General features: G+C 42.8%; 1 protein-coding gene and 1 long non-coding RNA gene across 9 annotated transcripts in view; one reads left to right on the top strand and one right to left on the bottom strand.

The window, feature by feature from the left end:
- LOC132398458 (uncharacterized) overlaps positions 1–11840 on the bottom strand; it is a 49264-nt gene extending 37424 nt beyond the window's left edge. Inside the window, exon 1 of the long non-coding RNA XR_009513661.1 lies at positions 11707–11840. This is a non-coding gene — a long non-coding RNA (uncharacterized LOC132398458). The remainder of the gene's footprint in view (positions 1–11706) is intronic.
- Positions 11598–25453, top strand: part of cadps2 (Ca++-dependent secretion activator 2) — a 676394-nt gene continuing 662538 nt past the window's right edge. For 7 of the 8 annotated variants that reach the window (XM_059977932.1, XM_059977934.1, XM_059977935.1 and 4 more), the window contains exon 1: positions 11599–12132. In XM_059977932.1, the coding sequence (XP_059833915.1) occupies positions 11764–12132 (369 nt within the window). In that variant the 5' untranslated portion in view covers positions 11599–11763. Of the gene's footprint in view, positions 12133–25453 lie in introns of all 8 variants that reach the window. The other variant, XM_059977930.1, reaches the window with a different exon arrangement.

Consider the following 25453-nt stretch of genomic DNA (forward strand, 5'->3'; position numbering starts at 1 on the left):
AGCCTTGTCTATTTGAATCTAGAGCCCCAAAGAAAGCTCTCTCTTTGTCTGTATTATGGTCATCTTCGACCTCATGAAGAACAGTTTTTGAGTGTCAAATGCGTTTATAGTGGTCAACTCCATTGCATTGGTGACACTTCACTTCTTTTGCCGAATAGAGCTCTTTGATATGGAATGGAGACTTGCTGCACCTCCTGCTGTTGGGCATTTTATCTGCTTTGTTTCACTTGTCCGTTTTGTTTAAGCTGTGTTCTGCTGTCACCTCATTCTGTGATCTTTATGGCTGCACCTCGTTTACTCTCATATATCGCATTTCGCTTTCCTGGGAAATATTCTTTGGATTTGTCCTGCACTGTTTTGTACCACTTTTCCTGAGCATCTGTTAGTTTTTGGCTCCAAAGGTAGTCATAGCTGAAGGGTAGTAGTGTGAACGTGCTCCCACTGCTAAACAAATGCTCTTAATGGCATGTGTCTCAAACAGCCTCTGACAACTAAGTCCAATTCCTGGCCTTCACGTGTAGCATAGTTCTTATGCCCGGTGGAGCTCACTGACAGGAGAAGGGGCAAAGGTGGAAGGTATTTGCTCCATTTTCCTGTTTGTTTGTTTAGTATTTTATTTACTTGGATTATAAAAGTCTTTTGCTCTGTCTCCCTGACAGTTTGACTAACTGCTCTGCTGTGTCAGTGTCTCTGTGCACTTCCCCAGGCTAGTGACCCACAGATTATTACAATTATTACTCTCTTTGGTGCAGCTCATAGATAATACCCAGCAAACCTGACCCGGTTTCACGTACGCACATTTAGCAATTAGCATAGTCAGTCCAGACTGATAAGTCCTTGGACACCTCCCACAGACATATGCAAAAAGAACAGACTTAAAAAGGGATCTAGTGCTTTCCTGGCTTATATGCCGAATGGTCTCTACTTGGGTTTTCAGCCAGGTGCAAGTATCAATTATAACTGACACTTCGATGACATACTCTGCCATCTTCATCAGGGATGATGGCTTGTCATGTCTAATCCGGTGGTATTTATACCCTTGTAGTCTATCCCTCCTGATTCTCTTCATCCAATCGGGTTTCAGTTCTCCCATGTTGTTTACAATCAAACTCCAGTTCTTACTTAGAGCGAGGCCTTCATCTTCATTAAAATTCTTTTTCTCTAGTTTTATTTCAAAGGCTTCCTTTACCAGGTGGCCCCAAAAGTCACTGGTGCAGCACTGAGCGTCATAGGAAGTCATTCCTGCCTGTGGCCATCAAACTTTACAACTCTCCCCTCAGAGTGTCAGACACCCTGAGCCAATAGGCTGATCCTGGACTTATTTCCACTTGGAATAATTTACTTATTATGTAATTATTTATGGTTTTATATTGCTATATTCCTACACTATTCTTGGTTGGTGCAACTGTAATGAAACCCAATTTCCCTTGGGATGAATAAAGTATGTCTGTCTGTCTGTCGGTAGTTCTGTGCTGACAAAGGCCATTGGGAATGCAACGTTCTGCTACCGCCTATTTCTCCGGGTAACCCAAATGGATACACCTCCTGAGCTCCTTGAAGCAGGTTTCCACCGTGCGTCCTACAGAATGGCTACAAGGTGGCCAATATACACCTCCTCGCATTCACAGGGAATCCTGTCAATGCTAGTTGAACTTAGTCCCAGGTCAACTTTGACCCACCTGATTTAAGCTTGTTTATGGGTTTGTGGATGGTATTAATCTGGTATGTCTTCAGGATCCTGGCCATCCTTCCAGAAATTGCGGAAATATAAGGAAGGCAGGCAGTAGTGACAGGTTCTTCCTCATTGTTAGTTTAAAGGCCTGATTGATTTCCTTCACCTTGTAGCCATTCTGTAGGAACATCGTGCACAATGGTCTTATTTCCTCAGGGAAACTCTTCCGGTCGGAAATAGCTTTCACATATTTAATCATTGTAGAAAGAACTGCACTACTTGGGGGGTGTGATGGTGAGAAGTCAACCACTTCTGACACCATGTTGTGCTTGATTTGAGGGAGAGTTCAGAAAGAGTGAGACACCTGGATGGTGGCATGCAGGCTGTTAAACTGAATGACACTGCTTGTACAGTATGTGAACTCCTCCTATGTAAGAGTAGCTTGCTGAGTGGTATAGGATTAACCCATTAACTACCATGCATACGGTAACACACTCAAAAAGCTGGAGGAACCTAGCAGGTCAGGCTGTGTCTATGGAAATGAATAAGCAGTCGATGTTTTGGGCTGATAAATTTGAGTACAGAATTGGATACATCAGGAAGCTACCATGTGATATTTGTGCAGCTCATTTAAAGTAAACACGAAAGAAGACTCACTTTCTCAGCTCTCTTGTTTTCCTTTGAGTTAGTTCAATGTTTTAGAAATATAGAAACATGGAAAACCTACAACACAATACAGTCCCTTCAGCCCACAAAGCTGTGCTGAACATGTCCTTACCTTAGAAATTGCCTACGGTTACTCAAATTAACCCTATTTTTCTAAGCTCCACGTACCTATCCAGGAGTCTCTTAAAAGACCCTATCATATCTGCTTCCACCACCTTCGCCGGGAGCCCATCCCACACACTCACCTCTCTCTGCATAAAAAAAAACTTACCCCTGACATCTCCTCTGTACCTACTTCCAAGTTTTGGAGTTACAAAACAGTGGTCCCAGCAGCCAAGAAGAGTGGATCTGTCAGGATCTGTGGTGATTTTAGGGTCACTATCAGTCTTGTACTGTAAATAGGTCAATACCCTCTGCACAGGATAGAGGATACTTTCGCAAACCTCACTGGAGAAAAATACTTCAGTAATGTGAACTTAGGTGAGGCCTACCTACAGGTAGAAATGAAAGAAGGGCCCAAAGTGTGTCTCACCATGAAGAGATACAAAAGGGTTTATCACTATAACAGGTATACTTCTGAAGTAGCATCTGCACCTGCACTCTGGCAGAAAGCTATGGACCAAGTACTGCAAGGCTGTCCAGGTACTCAGTGTTACCCAGATGACATCATTGTTACCAGTGAGGATGACATGGACCACCTCCAAAACCTCAAGGCGGTGTTAAAAAAATTAGATTATGGACTCAGAGCACTATGTGGCAAGTGTGAATTCTTTAACCAAGTACCACTGTTCTCACACAATTGATGCACAAGCATTACACAAGTGTGCTGAATAAGTTCAAGCAGTTGTGGATGCTCAAGATGTGACACAGTTGTGGTTCTTTTTAGGATTTGTCAATTACTATAATAGGTTCCTGGCCCCTTGAACTCATTACTGCAGATCATAAAGAAATGGCAGTGGACAAAACAGTGTGAGGTGGCTTTCAAAAAGTCAAAAGAAATGGTGATGCCAGACACTGTTATCACTTGTTATGATCCACATTGTCAAGTGAAGCTTGATCATAATGCCTTCCCTTATGGGACAGGTGCATGTCATATGTTATGAGGCATGGAACTGAATGGCCCGTAACCTTTGCACCACGTTTCCTTACTGCTGCTGAGAAGTAAAATTACACACAGATTGGCAGACGGATCTTGAGTCTGGTTTGGGGTGTAAAACATTTCAATAAGTATTTGTACTTTTACCCTAACATTCTGATCTTCAACCACTAGCATTAATCCACGGAAGGGTGTTCTGATTCTTGGAGGAAACCATCACAAGATCAAATTCAAGAGGACAGCTAATGATGGAAATACTAATGGATTGTCCTGTTTGTCCTTCGAAAATGAAATAACTGCAAAATTTACAAAAGAAGACATTCCCCTTGATGATTCTCCCTAATGCAAATGGGAACTCTCCTTATTATGGTGGATGTGATCCAAAGGGAAGTGAGCAAAGACCCCATACTGTCTCAGGTCTACACAGGAACCCAAAATCACTGGGAAATGCAGCAGAAATTTCAATTCCCCCATTTTTAACAGTGCTGGGATGAACTTACCCTTGATGTGGGTTGCCTTATGTGGGAACTGAGAGTTGTACCATCCAAGCTGAGAGATAAAGTGATGGAGGAGCTATATGCCAGCATTCTAGATGTGGTGAAAATGAACAGGTGGTCAAAGCTCTGTCTGCTGGCCTGGGACAGATCAGCAGATTGATCAGCTTGCACTGTTCACGATGCCAGCACATTCAGAAGATACTGAGAGCAGCAATTCTCCATCCCTGGGAATGGCCTGCATTGCCCGGGCAGAGGATTCGTGTGGATTTTGCTGAATCACTCATGGGCACATATTTCTTAGTAGTAGTAGGAGCAGCTACAAAGTGGCCAGACATGTTTCCAATAGCCTCCACTACAGCCTCACACACCACTGATGTGTTGAGAAGTGTCTTCTCAAGAAGCAATGCTCCAGAACATTTAGCCAGAGACAATGGAATTGTGATGACAGGCCAAGGTGAGAATTGTGAGGACTCAAGTTCTGGAGTATCTGAGACTGATATCAAAACATGATAATTGGGACTGAGATGAGAACAGGGTTCTTGTCTAGATGCTAGATGAGAACATAATGAGACTAGATGAAAATCTAAATCAGCCATAAATCCTAAACACATTCGCAGACTGAACTGACATTGAGCTGATGATTGAGGACCAGTTCAGGTGCTCTTTAAATATCCAAATCTTGGCACCGAAACATGACCACCACTTAGCAAAGCAGGCCAGAACCTGATTACTTGTGTGATCTTGATGGTAATCATGGATCATTGCTGGATCCAGGATGTCCCTTTCTGGAACCCAGCAATGTTCTTCAGGTCCAAACACTGCCCAGTCAATGGGATGGACTGCTGAACACCTTGAACAGTTCATGAATCCAGAAGTTTCTTTACAGTGAAGACCTGTTGCCCATTAACAAATCTGAGTGGTGGCAAGGTTGATGGTGGTGGGGCTAAAGGACTGGGTATCCACAGGTTTCAACTTGGTTACACGGAAGGTGGGAATAAGCTTAAGGGTCTTGGGGTGCTGCAAAATGCAAGCTACCAAATTCACTTTCTTAAGGAACTTAAATGTCACAATGAATTTGGGCGCCAATTTTCTTGGCTCCACATGGAGAGGCAAATCTTCAGTTGACAACCAAACTTTTTGCTCAAGCTGAAAAGCTAGTGCCTGTCTTCTCTTACAGTTGGGCTTCATTTCGGCTTTACGGGTAGAGGCCATAGTCCATTTCTTCTTACAGTGCTTTACAAGATCCTCGGCAACAGGAATCCCAGCCTTGGCCTCTTGCTTGGGGAACAGTGGTGGAGAATACCCAAATTGACACTCAAATGGGGACATCCTGTGTGCAGAATGCACTAGTGTGTTGTGGGTAATGTCTGCCCACTTCAAATGATCGCACCACGCATTTGGTCTTTCTGAGGCTAGGCATCTCAGAGTCCATGTGCTCTGTCTGACTGTTGAACTGCTGGTGAAATCCAGATGGTCTTCCCCTTGGAGATGTGTACCTATGGTCTGTCTGGAACAGGTTGATGAGCCCCTGAGGTTGTGTGTGGGACTCCTTGTTCTGGATGCACACCTTGCATTCTTGTACATATTGCTGGACTTCTTAACCATCCCAGTCCACCGGTATCTCCTCTTAATGAACTCAAGGGTTCTGGCAACCCTTGTGTGAGTGGTCATTCTAGATGTGTGTCTCCATTGAAGAACCCTAGACCTGGTGGAACTTGGAACAGATAGACATTTGGAGGATTGTTCTTGGGAATCTCCCCTTGTGCCTGAGACTTGTGTACAACCACATCATTTCCCCAAAAAATGGGCGCTGCCACCTTAGTTTGGGGCAAAATAGTGCTAGGCTACTCCTCTTTTTCGAGTTTGTCGAACTGATAAGTCAAGTCATCTGATTTTCGATTCTTTGATCCTTGTCAATAGATCAAAACAAAATTGAACAGTTAAAGAAAAGACACCACTTGCCCTGCCTGGAATTCAGTTTTTTGGCCTCCAGAATATAAGCCATGTCTTTGTGAGCTGTCCACACAATAAAAGGGTTCTTGGCACCCTTAAGCCAGTGACACCACTCCTCCTGAGCCTACTTGACTGCGAGCACCTCCCTATTTCTAAATTCATAGTACACCTCTGCTAGGGATAGATGCCTGGAGAAGAACACACAGCTGATTGTCTGAGGGTATCTGTTGAGACAATATTGCACCCACTCCAACATCCGAAGCATCCCCTTCCATGATGAATGGAAGGTCTGGGTTAGGCAAGACCGAAATGGGAGCTGCCGTGAACCACTGTCTGAGTTCTGCAAAAGTAGCCTCCTCTTCATGGAAAGCCATAGACCTCTTTTAATACCATCCGCGGAGCCACCACTGAGCTGAAGTTCCTGCTGAATTTTCTGTAAAAGCTGGCAAATCCCAGATATCATTGGACTTGTTTCACACTGGATGGTTGTGATTGCCAATCTGATTGCCTGTTTCTTGTAGGGTTCAGACTGAGATTATCATTAGAGATGATAAAACCCAAAAATGAAACTGTGGTCACATGCAATTCGGACTTTTCAAACTTGACATAAAGTCCATGATCTGGAAGCCTCTTTAAGATATCTCTGACATGAGTGACATGCTCCTCCATGGACCTTGAGAAAATTACCATGTCGTCCAAATAGACGAAGACATGCTTATGGAGAGTATCCTGAAGCATATTGTTCATGAAGGTCTGGAAAACCACTGGCATGTTAGCAAGGCCAAAGGACATGACCATGCACTCATAGTGCCCTGTTGGTGTATTGAATGCATTTGTCCATTTATCACCCTCCTTTATGTAGACCAGATTGTATGCACCTGCAAGTCTTGCTTCGAGAATACTCTTGCCCCTTAGAGTATCTCAAAGGCATTGTTCATGAGTGGAAAGGGGTAATGATTCTTCACTGTTATGTGATTCGGTCCTCTATAATCAATGAATGACCACAGGCTTCCATTCATTTTTTGTAGGAAGAAGAAGCCTGTGCCGGCTGCTGAGGTGAAGAGCTGAATGAATCCCATTGCAAGTGCCTCTTCTATGTACTCCTCCATAGCACGTCTCTCCAGGCCAAAGAACTCGTACAACTGACCACTTAGAGGACAAGTGCCAGGGCAGTAGTTCTATTGCACAGTTGTAGGGTTGGTCCAGTGGAAGAGTCGAGGCCTTTCCTTTGCTGAGAACCCCTTTCAAATCCTTGTAGGCAGAGGGAATTTCGACTGGGTTGGGTGTTGTAACTAACCCCTGAGGTTCCTTAGGTGCCAGCAGTCATTTGGCAGACCACAGAGTCTTCTCCATAGGTTCACTATAATCCTTTGTTAAAATAGAGTCCAAATTGGAGTCCTTAACCAACTCCAGAGACTTGATGTAATCAGAGCCCAAGTCATTATCCGTATCCTTGGATAACAGCAACAAGGCATTACAAATAGTCTTTGTCTTCCTGGGACTAGGTTCTGAAGATCTACATTTAAGAGCCTTTCCCTTAGATGGGACCAGGTGACTGGTTCCCTCAGGCTTGGCTGATAGGGCTTTAGAATTCTTGGGCACCTCCTTGGTGGGCTTTTCAGCTTATTCCTGAACCACAGACCCTTTCTCTCCAGTTCCAGCATGCCTCTGACTAGTCAGGGTCGGGACTTGCACGGTCCTGTTGACTGGAGCTGGCTTGTCCACCTTAGAAGGCATGACTGGGTCTCCTGAAGGCTTCAGGTTGTTCCAAGCAAAGGTCTGCCTCCTCAATAGCCGCTGGCCTCGGGAAAGTCTGGGAGTTGGATCATCAAACCGAAAACATTTCTTCTTACCAAAACATAACCATGCACTGATTCTCCCCTCCTCCCAGTTCACAGAAGGGTTATGCTTGGACAGCCATAGGTACCCAAGGATCAGAAGTACATAAGGGGAAACTATGATATGAAAGCAAATGCCCTCTGCATCCTCACTTACAAAACCAACGTCTCCTGCAGGATCTTTCGGACCCAAGAGGACTTCTGTCCAGGGTAGTTGTGGTTATGTGCTGGCTCAACTCCTGTAGAGGTATATTAGCTCGATGGGCTGCTCCCAAGTATGGAAAATTATTTGCTGCCCCAGAGACCACAAAAGTATTCACCTTCACCAGTGCTTTCACCAGGAGACCTGTGTCTTCAACATGACACCAGAAACTGTAACGTTGAGTGTAAAGGCTGCTATTGTCTCAGTCCTCCCAATACTGCATGGTTGTGGCAGTTTCCTAGTGGCTGCAGCTTTGGACGTTCTCAGTGACCTGCTTCCTGCAGTGGTAGTAGCAACCTTGACTCCAATGCCAGGATCTCTCATTGGCGGATAATCTTGTGCTGATTACAGCTGATTTCCATCGGCTCAACCGGGTCTTGGGCTGGTCATTGTCCGAGGCCAGGATTGGGCTAGCCTGCTTTGACGTCTTGAGGTAGTCCCACTTCCACTCTGCCAGGTGATTATCAAGGCAGATGGACTGATCAATCAGATCCTCTGTCATACTGTATACTGGCAAAGGCACCCTTCAATTTCCTCAGAATCCCTGGCGGTACAGAGTGTCCAAGGCCTCCCCATTCCAGCCACACTCCTTGGCCAGGGACCAAACCTCAATTGCATAGTCAGCAGCTCACCAACTACCTTGACAAATCTTCATCAGGTGGGCAAAGTATCTGTTAGCTCTGGAGGGATGATGGGACACCCGTTCATGGTGTTCATAAATTTTTCTAAATCGGAGCAAATCTCTGACCTCTGCTTGCAATGCTGTATAGCAAACTGGGATGCCTGGAGTTTAAAAACTAATTAGCGCTGTGTGAGGAAGCCATGCCAAGAATCCGGGTCACTGTTGAACCTCTCCGGGTTTGGAAGATGGACAGACTTCGCAGCATGACTGACAACCTCACGCGAGCGATTTTGTCTTCCTCCTCGCAACAGTTGGCACACAGCAATCTGGAAGTCATGCATCTCCAAGCCCTGTCTGGAGATCTTCTTGCCATGGCTGGCCACAGCTGACAAGAGAATCCAATACCCCACTGGGTCAATGTTGGTGCAACTGTATTGTGATGAGAGGCGAGGATGGTGAAGATCCAAGTGCTGGAATATCTGAGGCTAGAATTGAGACGAGGTTAGGGTTCTTGACTAGATGCGAGATGAGATCCTGATGAGACTAGATGAGAATCCAAATGAGACAGTAATCCGAAACACAACTGCAGACTCATCGAAGATGAGCTGATGATTGAGCACCGAACCTGAATCCAGGTGCTCTTTAAATATCCCAATCTTGGCACCAAATCACAGCCACTAATTGGAGCAGGCCAAAATACCGCACCAGCTATCCATACTGCAAAGAATCGGAATGTCTAAATCCGAGAGGCTGATGTGGTCAAGTGTGTGCTGTAACAATTTGTTGAGGAACAGTTTTCAGTCATTCCTGGAAGTAAATGGAATAAGACATATTATATCTACTCCATAGCAACCAGCTACAAATGGCTTGGTGGAAAGGTTTGTCCAGAGTCTAAAGAACTCACTGCCCACAATGTCAGTGAAGAGACTACACTGACACTGAATCAGAAGCACACGAATCTCCTCCTGGCATGTCGCAGTGCAGCACACTCCACAACCAACAACTCCCCAGCTGTGCTGTTCCTGGGTTGTCCTTTCCACTCACACTTAGATCTCCTCAATCCCATTCTCTGGAGGAGTATGCAGGACAAACAGCTGAGACACAATGAGGGCTCTCAAAGAAGGAGTTTTAATGTTTCACTCCTGGACAAGCAGTCTTGGCGCGGGACTACAGAGATGATCAAAAGTGGGTACTTGGAAAGATTAAGTACGGAATGGCACCACTCTTTTATACAGTGGAGTTTGTGTCTGATGTCATTTGGAGACGACATGTCGATCAGTTGAGGAGAGCAGACTGTCAGAGAAGAAAGTTGGCCAGAGTTGTCAGAACCACTTCCTGCAGTCCCAGAGTTAACTCCTACATCCACCACGAAGGAGGCCCTGGAACCTGAGACTGTTTTACAACCGTAAGTCTCACCTGCCCAGCAGAATAACTCCTCCTGTCAGGAAACACATTAGCCCACACCACAAGATTACAAAATCCTCCACAATGATTAAATCCTTAGGCCTAAATGGGACAATTTAAAATTGACTATGTTGTGGATGTCTATATATATATATGTGTGTGTATATATATCGAGAGAGAGAGAGAGAGAGAGAGAGAGAGAGAGAGAGAGAGAGAGAGATGTATTATATATTTGAGTTGAGTTGTATTCTATACTGGAGTTTATAGATAAGCAGGAAGGAGTGTACTGTATTTAATACTTCAGTAATATCTGAGTAATATTGTAAATATATTTGATTAAGTATTCTCTGTTTGTATACATAATTCATTATGTAAGAAGTACGCGAATGGCATATGTTATTATGCCAGCACATTATGTGTGCACACCTCACTAAAAGAGAAACTAAGTACACGTGCATCCAGGCCTTTCTTTTCCTTTCAACTAGTTTCTGGAGTTACTAGAACATTGGTGTTTGCAGACAATCTACCTGAGTAGTCAGTATTTCAGAGTGTGTGTGGAAGTGAGTTTCCTCCCACCCCAGTGCACCAGATAACAATAGGAAATGACAGCCTTGTCTACATACTGGACCATCCCTGTGTGCTGAGCGCAACAATCAGGGAAACGTGACATCCATATTTCCTTGAAAGAGTTACTATGAGCACAGTGGGTTGTGCCCTGTGTTGTGAATGAGTGTATGGTTTTCTACCCTAACGTCTTAGGCTAATATTCCAGAGCCCTCTGCACACTTTTCAGTATTTATTTTCAGGCATTTTGCTGGCGTTGGCTCACCCCCGAACTGGAGGGAATAATACATAGCAAGAACATTTCCGATGAGCAGATGCCTGCCATTTCTGTCTGTCATCGCAAGCTGTTGGTCTGTCTGTCCATTACAGGGTCCCTAAATTTTGGCCGTGATGGCCAGCGTTGGTCTTTTTCACCGCTTCCAGCATCGAAATACATTGAACATAAACAAAGCGTTTACGCTCCCTCCCCGCCCGCCCCGATTTCTTTTCCTTCTTCGGGGCTACACACTTCGATTGTGAACACAATTTTATTTACATATTGCAACCCGCTTAATTAACTTACACTTTAAAATAATAAAAAAGAAAAGAGAAATGACCCACGTGGGTTTTGGTGAGATTTTTAAAGGTATTCAGTGTCTACGATCATCGAGACTCAAAGGGTTAATATGCGTTTTCCAATGCTTTGTATTTGGGGGAGGTAGAAGGCGGTACTGTAAAGGTGGACTAATTTTAGCTTGGAGAGTGCTCACTGAGTCTGGTGTTCTGCTTTTAGTGTTTCAGTGGCATGATTTTATTATTAGAGACTATATGGGAAAGACAAAAGCGATTGTTTTTTTTTGTTTGTTTTGATTTTATTCCCAGAGCGAGGGAGACGAGCAGAGAGCGAGAGGCCGGTACTGGGAAGTTTAAGGCCAGCGGAGAGTGAGCGAGCCCCGAGCCCCCACGTGTTGCGTGCTTACTAAAGCTACAGGTTGGCTACCTGTGAGTTTGTGCTCCTTCCTGGTGGAGCTCCAGCTCTGATAGGTCTGTGCAAGGGACTCTCGGAGCACCAACTCCGCCCTATCTCGGGCTCCACTTTATTAAGGAGGCGCAAACAGGCAAGAGGATAGAAGGGGAAAGGCAGTGTGTGTTGATTGTTAGTGTGCTGTACCCTGACAGACTGGTGTGAGGTGCCCTTTAGGGCTTGGCTCACCTGGGTCTTTTGCTACAGCTGTCACAGTTTTCCCTCAGGGTCTGGGTCGGGGGCGCGATGTTGGACCCGTCCTCTAGCGAAGAGGAGTCGGATGACTTGGTGGCAGGAGATCTCTCCAAGGAGCCGTCGCTGGCCGGAGGGAGCGGTGGAGGCGGCGGCGGCGGTGGCAGTAGCAATGCCAGCGGACTCTCGCTGCCCCCGAGCCGGGGCAGTGACTCGGGCCGCTCCGGCAGCGCCCGCTCGGTCAGTCCCAGCCCGTCGCTGGCCAGCGAGAAAGAGAAGGAGGAGCAGGAGAGGCTCCAGCGGGAGAAGGAGGAAGACGCCAAGAAGAGGAAGGCGCTGCAGCTCTATGTTTTTCTGCTGAGATGCATCGCGTACCCTTTCAATGCCAAGCAGCCCACCGACATGGCCAGGAGGCAGCAGAAGGTGAGTGTGCCGGGCTCCCTCTCCCCCTCCCTTCCAGCCCAGCGAGTTGCCTCCTGTTGGATCCGGGGTAACAGGTGCTGCAGCTGATCAATACAAAGTCTCCAAAATACTTGCAGGCATCAACAATGGAACAATTAAAATTTCAAAAATAAAGTTGGCTGCTCTTGTAGTCTGAGTACTTACTGTCCCCTGTGCTGTAGGATTTCTGCAGGGTTAATCTAATCAAAGACCGAAGCTGAACAAATACTGGAAAGGACGTGTGAAGTGGCAGGCTGTGGAGAGAAACCGGGTTAATGTTTCAGGTTAGCAGTATCATCGGAACTAGTCATTGACAAGAGAAACAAGGCTTATCAGTGATCTATTCGGGGTAAAGGTCATTGACTCCAAACGTGAGCTCTATTTCTTTCTCAGTCACTTGCTGAATGAGGTTTCAGCAGAACGTGGCTTCGGTTGACAGGACTTTCCTGCTTTTGAGATCTTGTGATAAACATCACTTTCCAACTGTTTCTTGTCAACTGAGAACTATAGCATGGCACAGCATAGAGAGAAGCTCTGCATCCTGTCCCTGACAGCTGTTTAGAAAAGCTATTCAACTAACCGTGCAATCTTTCCTTTTCAGTCTTGTATTATTAATCCTCTGAAATATTTATCAGTTCCTCTTCGTTTTGGAAGTACAATTGAATCTGCTTCTGAAATCCTTTCTAAATCTTGTCAGGCAGTACACTTTGGTTTATCTTAAGTTGCCCTATAATTTTTCCTCTCTTTGCCTCTGGTTCACTTACCAATTGTCTTCAGCCTGTCCTGTCTCTGCGGACACTCCTCCTGGAAACATGATTTGTTCTATTGAAAATCCCTTATAGCTTTATCAAATATACTAATGAGATCTATCTCTTGGAAAGACAGAAACCTCCTGTCCAACCACTTCGCGTAACTCAAGTCCTGCTTCCTCGGTATCAAAGTAGTAATTCTATTCTGAAAACAAAATCTTGTTTTATTAGCATTAACCCTATTTTGCCCTCCTACCTGGTGCTGTTTGACTAGCCTGATATTTATGGTACTTTCTATTTTCATTCAGACTTGTAGCATATATAGTTTTGTTTTACAATAGTAACTCTTTTGTACATCTCTATGGCCCTTTATGTTTAAAGTATAGTATGAGGAATTTAACACTATTCTTGAGGCTATTTCATGGTTTGGTATAACTTTATTTGTTTTCATCCCTGTAGTGATAACGCTGCCTCACAGAAACAGTTGTATAGCAAGAGAACAGGCCCTTTGCTCCAACTCAACCATGCTGATTCAAATGCCTTCCTGAACTAGTCCTATTTGCCTGATATCCCTTTAAAATTGTCCCAATGTGCTGTGCTGCCCAGCAGCCCACCTATTTAATGCTAGGCTGATCACAGGGCGAACATACCAATTAACATGCTAACTGGTACGTCTTTGGACTGTGGTAGGAAACTGGAGCACCTGGAGGAAAACAAAGCAGTCACAGGGAGAACATAAAGCTCTTTACAGTTGGCGCTGGAATTGAACTCTGATCTCCGAAGCCCCGAGCTGTAACAGCATCATGTTAACGGCTACACTATCATGGCACCCCCCCCCCCAAACAGCTATAACCTGACATCCCACTCCTGTACTCAGTGTCCTGACGGATGAAGGCAAGCTCGCCATCTGCTGCCTTCATCGCCCTGTCTATCCGTGTTGCTGCTTTCCCGGATCTGTGCTTGTATTCCCAGGTCATTTTCTTCAACAACACTTCCCAGGGCTCTGCCATACATCATGTATGTCTTGGCTTGATTTAACTTCCTAAAGTGAAGCTCTTCACACTTCTGTGCATTAGATTCCATATGCCATTGCTTCTGTTTGCTCACTTTCCCAGTTTATCTCGATCCAACGGGCCAGCGTTTGGGTAGCTACTCATTGTATTGCATTGCTGCGAACCAGTTAAACCAGGCAGATCCACAGGACTAAGAAAACCCTTGTGAGTGCAAACCAGAGTGCCACCAAGCCTTCCACTGAGCTTTGGAGTATGAAAGGGGATCATTTGATCCAATGCCAGTACTTGAAAGAACAATCTAAATAGTTAAATTCTTCCATTCTTCTTTGCCCTGCATTATTGTAATTGGCATTCTGTGAAATTGACAGCTAAGTGTGTCCTACAACATTTTTGGATGTTACAATCTGGTGTGCACTAATTCTGTTTGCATGAAATTGTTCCTTATTGTAGCTCGGAAAATATTGCACCCCACCCCCCCAAATTATCATGGTATTTAGTTTCTATTCAAGTTGTTATTTTCTTTAAAAAACACTCAATCCATAGTAACATATTTGCTCTCAGTTGTTTTCAGTGTAACTTCTGCACTCCATGTTAACACCACTTTCAAAAAGAAAACTCCACTCCAAGGATTATCTTTAAATGCAGCAATATTTTAAACTCATTAACATCAAAGTGAAGAGGTGGAGAAAGGCTGCCTGTCATATCACTTTTAATCCTCTGTTCCTTGTTGAGCAGTGTCACTTCTCCATAAAGCAGCTCCAGATGTGGTGTTTGTTGTCGTCTATTAAATTTGTGATGAAGGGCTCCCACTATTCACCAATTTGCCCTCCTGTAAATGACCTGAATTAATGAGACGCGATGTGCTCACAGTCACATTTGACATGACACTGAATGATGTCTGGAAAATACAGTCTGGTTAAGTGAAGCTGTAATTTTAGCCCACACACAGTTGTCATGATGATATCCGTCTATTTTTCTTTTGGTGAAGTTTTGATGTCGAAATGACAAGTTTACCCTCTTAATATCAATGTCATTTGAATGCTTTTTATCTGTTGCTATATGCTTGTTGCAACAAAGCTTTATAAGAATTGAAGCACCATATCAGTTAATGTACAGTGTATTTATTTAGCTGATATGAGACCTGTAACTGCAGGCCTGCCAAAATTAAGTAAGCAGAGCCCTGGTGACGTTATTTTGTTGGAGAGGGAACTCTATCACTGAGTAACTGCTTCTATTAATTTTCTCACTAGTATGGTTATATTAATATTGTACCCATTTACTGATTGCAATGACCAGATTCTTATTAATATGTTGCATCAGCCTATTTTAGTAAGTTTAAGTTTAGGATAACTTTAAAGTAAATGAACAGCTTTGTACTTGGGTATCTATTGTGGGGGGGTGGGGGTTATGTATGCATTGGATGCAATTCATATACTTGTGACTAATATTCAGCTCAATTTATGAAAACTGTAAATGAAGTGTAATTGTGTATCTTTGGTTACTCAAACGTGCCAGTTCTGCGTCTATCTGCACCAGTTTATTGCCACTGAGATATTTGCTCAGCGAGATTTGCCTGCGTGATTCCCAGCTGTCTTCACAGAAGGAACCATTGCAAGTCAGGTGTATTGACTTTATACCTCTCCACTAAGAGCAGATACTTTCTTCAGCTGTTTGCATTTTAAAATTTATTCAAAGGAGAGAGACAACTTCTAGTTGACCAGCACTAATTTGATTCCAGGATGTAATGGCTTGTCATATGAAAAGCATTTGATAGCTCTCGGCCTGTAGTCACTAGAATTCAGAAAAATGAGGGGTGACCTAATTGAAACCTATCGAATGTTGAAAGACTTCGATAGAGTGGATGTGCAGAGGCTGTTTCCTATGATGCGCAGGTCTAGGACCAGAGGACACAGCATCAGAATAGAGGGTTGTCCTCTATGGAGATAAGGAGGAATCTCTTTAGTCAGAGTGTTGAATCTATGGAATTCATTGCCACAGGTTGCTGTGGAGGCAATGCCTGAAAAAAAAAGTATTCACCCACTTGGACATTTTCCTATTTTGTTTTACAACATTTGAGTCACAGTGGATTTTAAATTGGCTTTTTGACACTGATCAACAGAAAAATACCCTTTCACGTCAAAGTGAAAAAGATCTGTACAAAGTGATTTAAATTAATTACAAATATAAAAGACAAATTAATTATTGCATTAATATTCACCCCCTTCAAGTCAATACTTGGTAGATGCACCTCTGGCAGCAATTACAGCCTTGAGTCTGTGTGGATAGGTCTCTATCGGCTTTGCACATCTGGGCACTGAAATTTTCCCCATTCTTCTTTATAAAACTGTTTAAACTCTGTTAGATTGCATGGGGATTATGAGTGAACAGCCCTTTTCAAATCCAGTCACAAATTCTCAGTCAGATTGAGGTATGGACTCTGACTTGGCCACTCCAGGACATTAGTCATTCCTGTGTAGCTTTGGCTTTATGCTTGGGGTTGTTATCTTGCAGGAAAACGGATCATCTCCCAAGTCACAGTTCTCTTGCAGACTGCATCAGTATTTCCCCCAGGATTTCCCTGTATTTTGCTGCATTAATTTTGCCCTCTACCTTCACAAGCCTGGGGCCTGCTGCAGTGAATCATCCCCACAGCAAGATGCAGCCACCACCAAGCTTTACAGTAGGGATAATGTGTCGTTGATGATGTGCGATTTTTGTTTGGCTTATGCCAAACATGGCATTTGGTCTGATGGCCAAAAACATTCAATTTTCGTTTCATCAGACCATAGAACCTTCTTCCAGCTGACTTCAAAGTCTCCCACAAGGCTTCTGGCAAACACTAGCCAAGATTTCATGAATTTTTTTTCCAACAGTGGCTTTCTTTTTGCCACTCTTCATAAAGCTGCAACTCTCGAAGCACCCAGGCAACAGTTGTATGCACATTCTCTTCCATCTCAGTGACTGAAGATTGTAACTCCACCAGAGTTTTAGAAGTCACTGAGCTAGTTAAATGGAAATCTGTTTTTTTGGAGACCTGTGGGCAGTTAAGATGTTTCAATTGATTGCCATAAGAATACACCTGTATCTTGGTGGCCTCTCTCACTAGTCCACTCCTTGCACAGTCACTCGGTTTTTGAGGACACCTGAACAGATTTACAGCTGTGCCTTACTCTTTCCATTTCTTGATGATTGACTTAACTGTACTCCAACGGATACTTAGTAATTTGGAAATTTCCTTGTATTCATATCCTGAATTGTGGTTTTCAATAATTTTTTTGTGGAGTTGCTTAGCGTGTACTTTTGTCTCCATGGTGTAGTTTTTGCCAGGATATTGACTCACCAGCAGTTGGACTATTCAGATCCAGGTGTATTTTTATGGCAATCAATTGAAACACATTGACTGCACACAGGACTCCAAAAACAGATCTCCATTTAACTAGTTATGTGACAGCTAAAGCCAGCTGGATGCACCAGTGATGATCTGGTGTGTCATATTAAAGGGGGTGAATATTTGTGTAAAAAAAAAATTATTTTGTGGTCTATATTTCTAACTAATTTAGATCACCAGTTTTGATCTTCTCTGCCAAGGAAAAGGGCTATTTGTATTTGACCAGTTTAGGCTTCATATCTCGGTTAAATGTATTGTTTTTTCCCCAAAGAGAATCATCCTAGCTTAGCTATAATTTTAACATAACAATAATTCTATAGCTATGGATTTGTGAGGATATTGCTTTCATGAGCTGAGAATTCCTGAGTGGATTTGGACATTGAAATTATGTGCAATATTTTGATAGTATGTTGAAAGGAAATTCATTGAATAGTTGAAGTTGACTGAATCCCGTGTTTTGCCCGAAGGAACTTTGCCATAATGTGCTTGGTCTACAATGTCTTGCCTCTTTGCTCAAATCGTCATCGTCCTTAGTGCAGAGTGTACTTACTGCTAGTCAATAGAAAGTTTCCTTCCGGATGTTTTTGGCAGGTTTAGTCACATTCTTTTCAAAAAGGCAGTCACATTTTGGTTCATTGCAGGAATTGAATTATCTGTGCAACACAGAATGAGCAGTAGTAAATGTTTTTTGATAACCTGTCTCTGAAACCTTCCATCACTTGGCCAATAATAAGAAATAATTAGTTGGATTAGATTTATTCTGCCTTTCCCATAAAATCACACACAGAGAATGCACAATACTTTCAGTCTACACCATGTGTTGTAGTCTTGCCCTGCCCCCATCTTCTTCTCTGCCTTATTTCCATTTCCTTTCCAGTCTTGATGAGGGGTCTCGGCCCAAAACATTAAATCTTTATTCCTTTCCATTGATTTTTCTCTGACCTGCTGAATTCCCCTGGCATATTAATGTGTTCCACTTGATGTCCAGTATCGGCAGAAACTCTTGAGTTTAGCATTTAATGTCTTCTTATCGCCTTAAAGATGCTGATGGTAAGCCACTTGTTTGTACTGCTGCATTTCTAGTCATGAACTGCTGCTGTTCTGACATGTTGCCTTTTTCACTTAACTGATGGATCCCCTTGTCCATAGTTGACAATAGTGTGCACTGTGACTACACTGTCTCCCCAGAGAACCACAAGTCAGTTCCCCTTATCTTCATTTCCATCCTGCTGTATCTACATTCAAAGATCCTCAGTTATGACACAATTCCACAAACAATGTATCTTGCATGATTATTTTATTTCGATATCCTTGACTAGCATTTCAGAGATCACTCCACTGTCTCCCCTTGCCCTTTCCCAGAGTGCTCACTTTGCAAGCTCCTGTTCTCCACCTGTCCTCCTAAAACAAGGCCCTGACTGAGTTTTCACGTGAAGCAGTGACCTGCATTAGGTTCAGTTTAGTGGACTGCATTTGCTGTTTGAAATCCTGCCTCCCCTGCAATGGAGAAAAAAAAAATAGTGATCGACAAGTGAACTCTGACCATTTGGTTTCCTGCTACATTAATTATCCAATCTATTCCCACATTCCATGGGATGCCTTTCAGCTTTCTGGACAAAGTGGAGTTCAGAGAGTTTTCGGGTGACAGTTCCGCTCTTCCCATTTGTATGACCACTAAAATTGCCTTGTGTTTCTTGTCACTTCAATGCCATTTATGCCTTGCATTGTTATTCCCCTTAACTACTTTTACCTGCCCAATTGTAATGTTTCTCTGCAATGTAAAAACTTGCACTGGTGGTGATGTAAACCCTGAAAATTTCCAGCAACCTCGGTAATTTGATATTTCCGGGGTTGGTTTAATTGCAACCTCAATGTTAATGATAGGACACTCTGACTCTACTTGATGTCAAGATTTTGTAGTGAGACTTCCTCATGGGGCTGTAATGGTTGTCTTGAAACTTGGGATGAATGACTGGTGCATGCCACTTCTGAGGACATTCCGGTGTTGTTCATTTATTGTGGCATGAACAGCTCCATTATGTAATGTGCAGCAAGCAGAACTGAACATGTGATCACTGTAAAACGTTCCCACACCAGAGCTGTGCATGGAGGGGATGGGTGCAAGTGCTTGGACACTTTCCAGAACTTCTCATGTTATTTTGACTCGGGATACTGATCGCTGATTGTTAACAGCCTAACTTTTCATACCGGAGAGAAGTCAATCTGTGGAGCTTTTTCTCCTTGTTTACAGCTAACTTGAGTTTTACAAGGCTTCTTGATGCCTTAGTTGGTTAAATATTGCCATGAGAGGGCACTCACTAAATTCCCCTCTGGAATCTAGTTCTTTGTTCCACATATGCACCAAATCTCTAATGAGGACTGGATTTAATCAATCCTGAGCTAATAATATTTTCAAATGTATGACAAGGGAGATGTTGAAAACACTCGCGGTTAAGCTGCCTCCATGTCAAGGACCCTTCATCAGAACTCAGTGAGAAAGTGAGTTTCAGTTGCAAAGAAGGTGAAGGGGGAACAATGAGAATGCTAATCACAGGATGTAGATCAAGGTTGTCAAGATGATGGCACTCCTGTAACTGCTAGTTTTAAAGCAGAAGGTTGAAACAAATGTACAAACAAAATCTGTGGAGAAGGGAGAAAAGATAATCATCTAGGTCTTTAGAGATGGAATATGCCAAAGATGCTTGAGCAGTGCAGGGGGTTAAAGATGCAAGGCAATGTGGGATAGCGAATTAAAGTGATGAATAACTGGAAGCTGCCAACACTCACTACTTGAGTGGTGGGAGCCCCCCTCCCCCCCCCCCCCCCCCCCCGATCAAAGAGGAGGTACTAACAACTAGCGAAGTAGTTTCACCACAGTTCACTTGTCTTTAGTGCTATGCATTTAAATTTAAAACTTGGGTCTTCTATCTTATAAAATGTTTCCAAATTACAAATTATTTCTAAAACACAAAGGAGTTCCAAAACAAGGTATAATTCTTATAAGCTATAAATATTTACCAATGAGTTGCAGCGAACAAATTGTCTGAGGAATGAATTCTAGTTCCGCCCTTATTTCCAATTTCTTGATGTTCCTTAACCATTTCTTAGAAGCCTGACTGCTTTCTACACTTTTACTGTTTTCTGCCAGTTGGGTGACTTCAGACACATGATGATCTTTCAGATACATTTTTACACAGGTGGTCTAAAAGCTTCTAAGACAGAGAACCCAAACACCCTCAATTATTGCTGTGGAACTGACTTTTTGAGCATTCAAACCTTCCAACTATTAATACATCAACTATTTGATGTGCTAAGTGATTGTATCAATCTGGTCTGTAAGCTTCATTGAACCAAGTAACTTAGCTAGCATTGTCTGGTTTGGTACAAGCCTAATTAACATACTGCACTGTTTTACCCTGCCTCTTGAACAGTAAGCCTTGTGCTATGGATCTGCATCTTGTGCTATATAGGCAGTGCTGTTTGTTTGCAACCACATGGAAATCAGTTTTGAGATCAGACACTAGCCAAGACTCCTTTTGGGGACAGTCTATAACTCCACCAACTGTCCCAGTAAATTACCAGTGTCAGTAGAATTCTTGATCAAATGCTTAAAGAACTTTTCCCCTTGTAGGAGTTTGTTTTTTCTCTGTCGAGTATTCACTTCCTTTATCTCAGGTGTATGTTTCTGAAACTTCAAAGGGTAATTACAATGATAATTTTTCCATAAGCACTTGGCAATGAAGTATAATGTACATATTACAGTCAATCTTAAGCCATCTTTAAGATTTCCTTGATCACAAAGTTCTTGCTGTTTCTTTCATGCAAGTTTGGATCACTATCTTTGCCTCTGTTCGTTCATCAGGTCAGTTGGTAATGTCTTTCACTGAACTGAAGATGGCTCATTTCTTTCATGGGTATTCACATTGTTTTTGATCATAGTGCATGAACTTTTCAGGTTTTCTGAAAATGAGTCTTGTAATCACATTACTGTGTATTTTGCTTAAGGATTGGTAACCTTGCATTTCAGTTATAGAAAATTGTATTCATCAGTTACATGATTTCACAATATAATAACATACACAGTGAAACCTTTTTATAGAGATAAACTACTTTTATTTATGTAGTGACGTAAGGAAAAGTACTGCTCTCCAGCTGGAGGATTCCATCTGCACTTAAGTTCTGGGTGACCAACAAAGGATGGCAGAACATAGGAGTTGGTCATGTCCCTGCCATGGGAGTGAATTCCCATTGGTATACTATAGCTTGGCATTGTAATACCAACCACACCATCTGCATAAGTTTATTTCCATTTTTGGTGATTCCAGACACTTGGTATAATTGTTAATGATTAGGCCTACCTGAGAATCATTGATACATCTTCCTGACATTTGTTTTCCCAGAAAACTTTAAGCAAGTGCTACCCAGTCTGTTTGCCAGACCATGGGATTAACATACCCCTTTGTCATACACTGCATCTCCAGCTGTAAGATCCATGCTATTGGCTGGCATTCTGTGCTATATTGTCAATGCTGTTGGTTTGTAAAGTTGTCCTTTAACTTCAGACTATCGCTTGCAATTTGCATTGAGAACTCAAGATTGGCTCCTGTTTACAACAAGAGGCTAAACAAGAATATCAGTTGGAAATTTATCTTGATCAAAAAACAATTCTTTGATCTCCAGAAATGTCAGCAGTTGTTTAAAAAAACAAACTGAATTTGGCAAAAACCCAAGGCCCTGTGGCCCTGGACCGCAATGTCTAACACCAAATTCCCAGTATAGAGTCACTATTCTCAGATCTATTGTGAGAAAGAATTATTGGGCTTTCAGAAGAAACAATTAAAGCATGATCTCAAAGCCTCATTCCAAAGAAAAATAACATTCTACTCATGGCAACTCTGGCCAATGATCACTCAAAATTAAAAAAGATGATTAATGTACAAATGGGGAAATGGAAGGTGATGCATGTGGCATTTGCAGACACTCTGTGTGAACAACAGGAGCACTGCCCCTTAATTTAACCACCTGCCTGCCCCATTAGACACAACCTCCTCCATCTGTGGATGAATCTGTAATTCCAATATTGGCCTCGTCATTCATAGTGGTGGGGGGGGATGGGACTGGAGTGCAACCAAGTCTTCCTTAATCCTGAGGGATTAGCTATAAATAAAATCAAACTTTTTCACAACAGCATGGGTGGAAATCTGTTGCCCTAACAGAGGCCAGAGTGTGAACAAGGAGCTTATTTTTGGTTAGTGTGTATCACCATGATTTTGAAGTGTCTGGTTCAGTCTGAAACAAATGTTTAAGAGAATGATGATGTGGGTGGACAAAAGTCAAATTTGGTGATTGGCTTCAGTATTTCCAATATTTAAACCCCATTAGGTAAAGATAAAAGGATTTTCATCCTTGAATGAATTGGTAAGCTAGTTATAGTTTGGGCACTGTGAATAATGCTAATCTCACATTATTTAAGTCAACCATCTGTTGCAGTGGAACTTGATTCCAAATTATTTGTCCAAGTCTGGCTTACTACCCACTGATTGCTTAATGTAAATAAGTAGAGTGTGATGGTTGGTTGATGTTGGTTGACGTATTGTGCATTTTTAAGATTTAGATTAAAGTTGCAAATTGAGGTTGTAATATTATAATTGTGCTGTCTAGGTGGAATTGCTGTTTGTTCAACTGGCATTCAGTCAGCAAGACTGGCAAAGCAGTCTGCTGCTTGGATGTGTTAACACCTGCTTAATGCCGATTGCATCCACAGTCTGTTTGCATTCCGTACCTACATCCCCTCTGATTACTTTACTAACATTTAATCATTTACTGCAAGCCTTCCAAGCAGTCAGCAGAAACAGCCTCAGAATGGCTGTCAAATGGACAGATTCTACTTCCTTCTCCAGCTGTGGAACTCCATGCTGATCTGGTTCTGTTTTGATGCCAAAATGCAATGGTTTCAGTTCACCTAAAGGTCAGAAGTGAGTTGTTTGCTTTCATCTCAAGCAGCAATCCATCAGTGCTCAATTTTATTAAGTGTAATTTTGTCTCCTATCACGAACATTTTTTTTTAAATTTGAGGGTGTAGTGTTTTGACAGTGAGAATTCTATCTGATCAGAATCAGGGTAGCAGGGTAACACAACAGTTAGTGAAATGTCCTTGCAGTGCTAGCTGTAATATAGTTCAATTCCTGCGCTGTACGAAAGGAGCTTGTACATTCTCCCGTGAGCACATGGGCTTCCTTTGGATGCTCCAGTTTCTGTCCACATGCTAAAGATCTATGATTTAGTAGGTTCATTGGTCACATGGCTGTAATTGGCCAGCATGGGCTCATTGGGCCGGAAGGGCCTGTAACTATGCTGTATCCTCCACTAAGCAGCTTATACTTTCCTCTGTTGAAAGGTGCACAACTGAAATTTTTTGAATAACTCTGCTGGTTTCTCTCCCAATCCTGGAGCAATGGGATCAATTGGACCATTAATTCATATGGTGCCATTACGCACAAAGGTCTTATTTGTCGACATTTCTTTCCTGAGTCCATTCACAGAAGTCGCATTCTTTCGCTTGCTGACACAAAGGGACTGGGTCAAAGTCAAAATTACTGTCAAATGCACATGTATATGTGTGTACAGGTGCAGTGAAAACCTTACTCACAGCAGCTTCACAGGCAGAGCATCACAAAAGCAGCATTCAAGGAATAATGCAAATTAAAGATAATTTGTATGACTGTATGGGGGGGTGGGGGGAGCCTATTTTTAGTCCAAAGTCATTAAAATAGTCATGGTGTTCCTAAACTAGAGTGGTGATTAGTGGTTTTGGAGATTGACTCTAGAATCAGGTTTAATATATCACTGGTGTATGTTGTGAAATTTGTATTTTGCGGCAGTATATTGTAATATATAAATTACAGTAAGTGTATGTACAGTATATTAAGTAGTGCATAATGAGGGGAAGGGGAAATCTGAGGTAGTGTTCATGGGTTCCTTGACCATTCAGTAGTCTAATGGAGGGCAAAAAGCTGTTCCTGAAACAATGTGTCTCTTCAGGAATTTGAAGCTGCTCACCCTTTCCACTTTTGATCCCTCGATGGTGACTAGTGTGTGTTCCCTCAGCGTCCCCTTCCTGAAGCCCTTGGTCTTGCTGAAGCTTTTGCTGTGACTCTACTTGAGCAGCTGATCTATCTCACTTGTCACCCTCTGAAATTCTGCCAACAATAGTTCTGTATTCGGCAAATTTATAAATGGCGTTTGAGGCATGCCTAGCCACACAGTCATGGGTGTAGAGAGACTAGAGCAGTGGGCTAAGCACGCATCCTTTAGGTGCAACATATTGACAGGCAGTGAGGAGAAGATGTCTTTTTCTAATCCACACACTGTGGTCTCCTGGTGACTCCTGGTCAAGGATCCAGTTGCAGAGGGAGGTACAGAGTCCCAGGTTTTGAAGATTGTTGATTAGAACTGAGGATGTGATTGTGTAGCACCATAATGTGTATGCTGATGCTGTGGCTTCACCTTTAATAAACCACCTCTCAGAGTCATAAAATAAGTGCTTATCCCCTTCCTGTCTTTGGATTCTATTCTGGTCTGATTTGATGGCCAGCTCTGCCTTTTACATTTCAAGTGTTCCTTCTGATCCTGTGCAAGCTTTAATGGCAGTAGTTCAGTTGGCAAATAATGGGTGTTCACTCAAACATGCCTTTAGTGAAGTGGAAAGGAAAAAAATAACCGGATGACTTTATGATCCTTGGCTATAGTTATGTTGGGTCCACAGCTAGAATAAAGTATGTTGTTGAGGCTGCCACTTCATAGGAAAGGTGATATTGTTCGGGAGAGAGTGCGGAGGAGGTTCACCAGGATATTGTTTGGGGCGGAGCATTTCAGTCGTGAGGAGATACTAGCTAGTTGAGCTTGGAGAAGATGAGGGGTTGGGGGCAATCCTGATAAAAGTTGTATAAAATTATAACTTGATACTTGGAAAATCCATCTCCCCATTGCAGAAGTATCCAACACTGGAGGGCATCGATTTGGGGCAAAAATGTTCAAAGGAGATTTTTTTTAAAGTATTTGCAAACACATCAATTAGGGAGAGAGTCTGTGGTATGTTGAATTACTGGGTGAGTGAATTATTGGGGTACTGAAAGTTTGTGTCTTTATTGATG

The sequence above is a fragment of the Hypanus sabinus genome, chromosome 8 (genome assembly GCF_030144855.1).
Source record: "Hypanus sabinus isolate sHypSab1 chromosome 8, sHypSab1.hap1, whole genome shotgun sequence".
NCBI classification, from domain to species: Eukaryota; Metazoa; Chordata; class Chondrichthyes; order Myliobatiformes; family Dasyatidae; genus Hypanus; species Hypanus sabinus.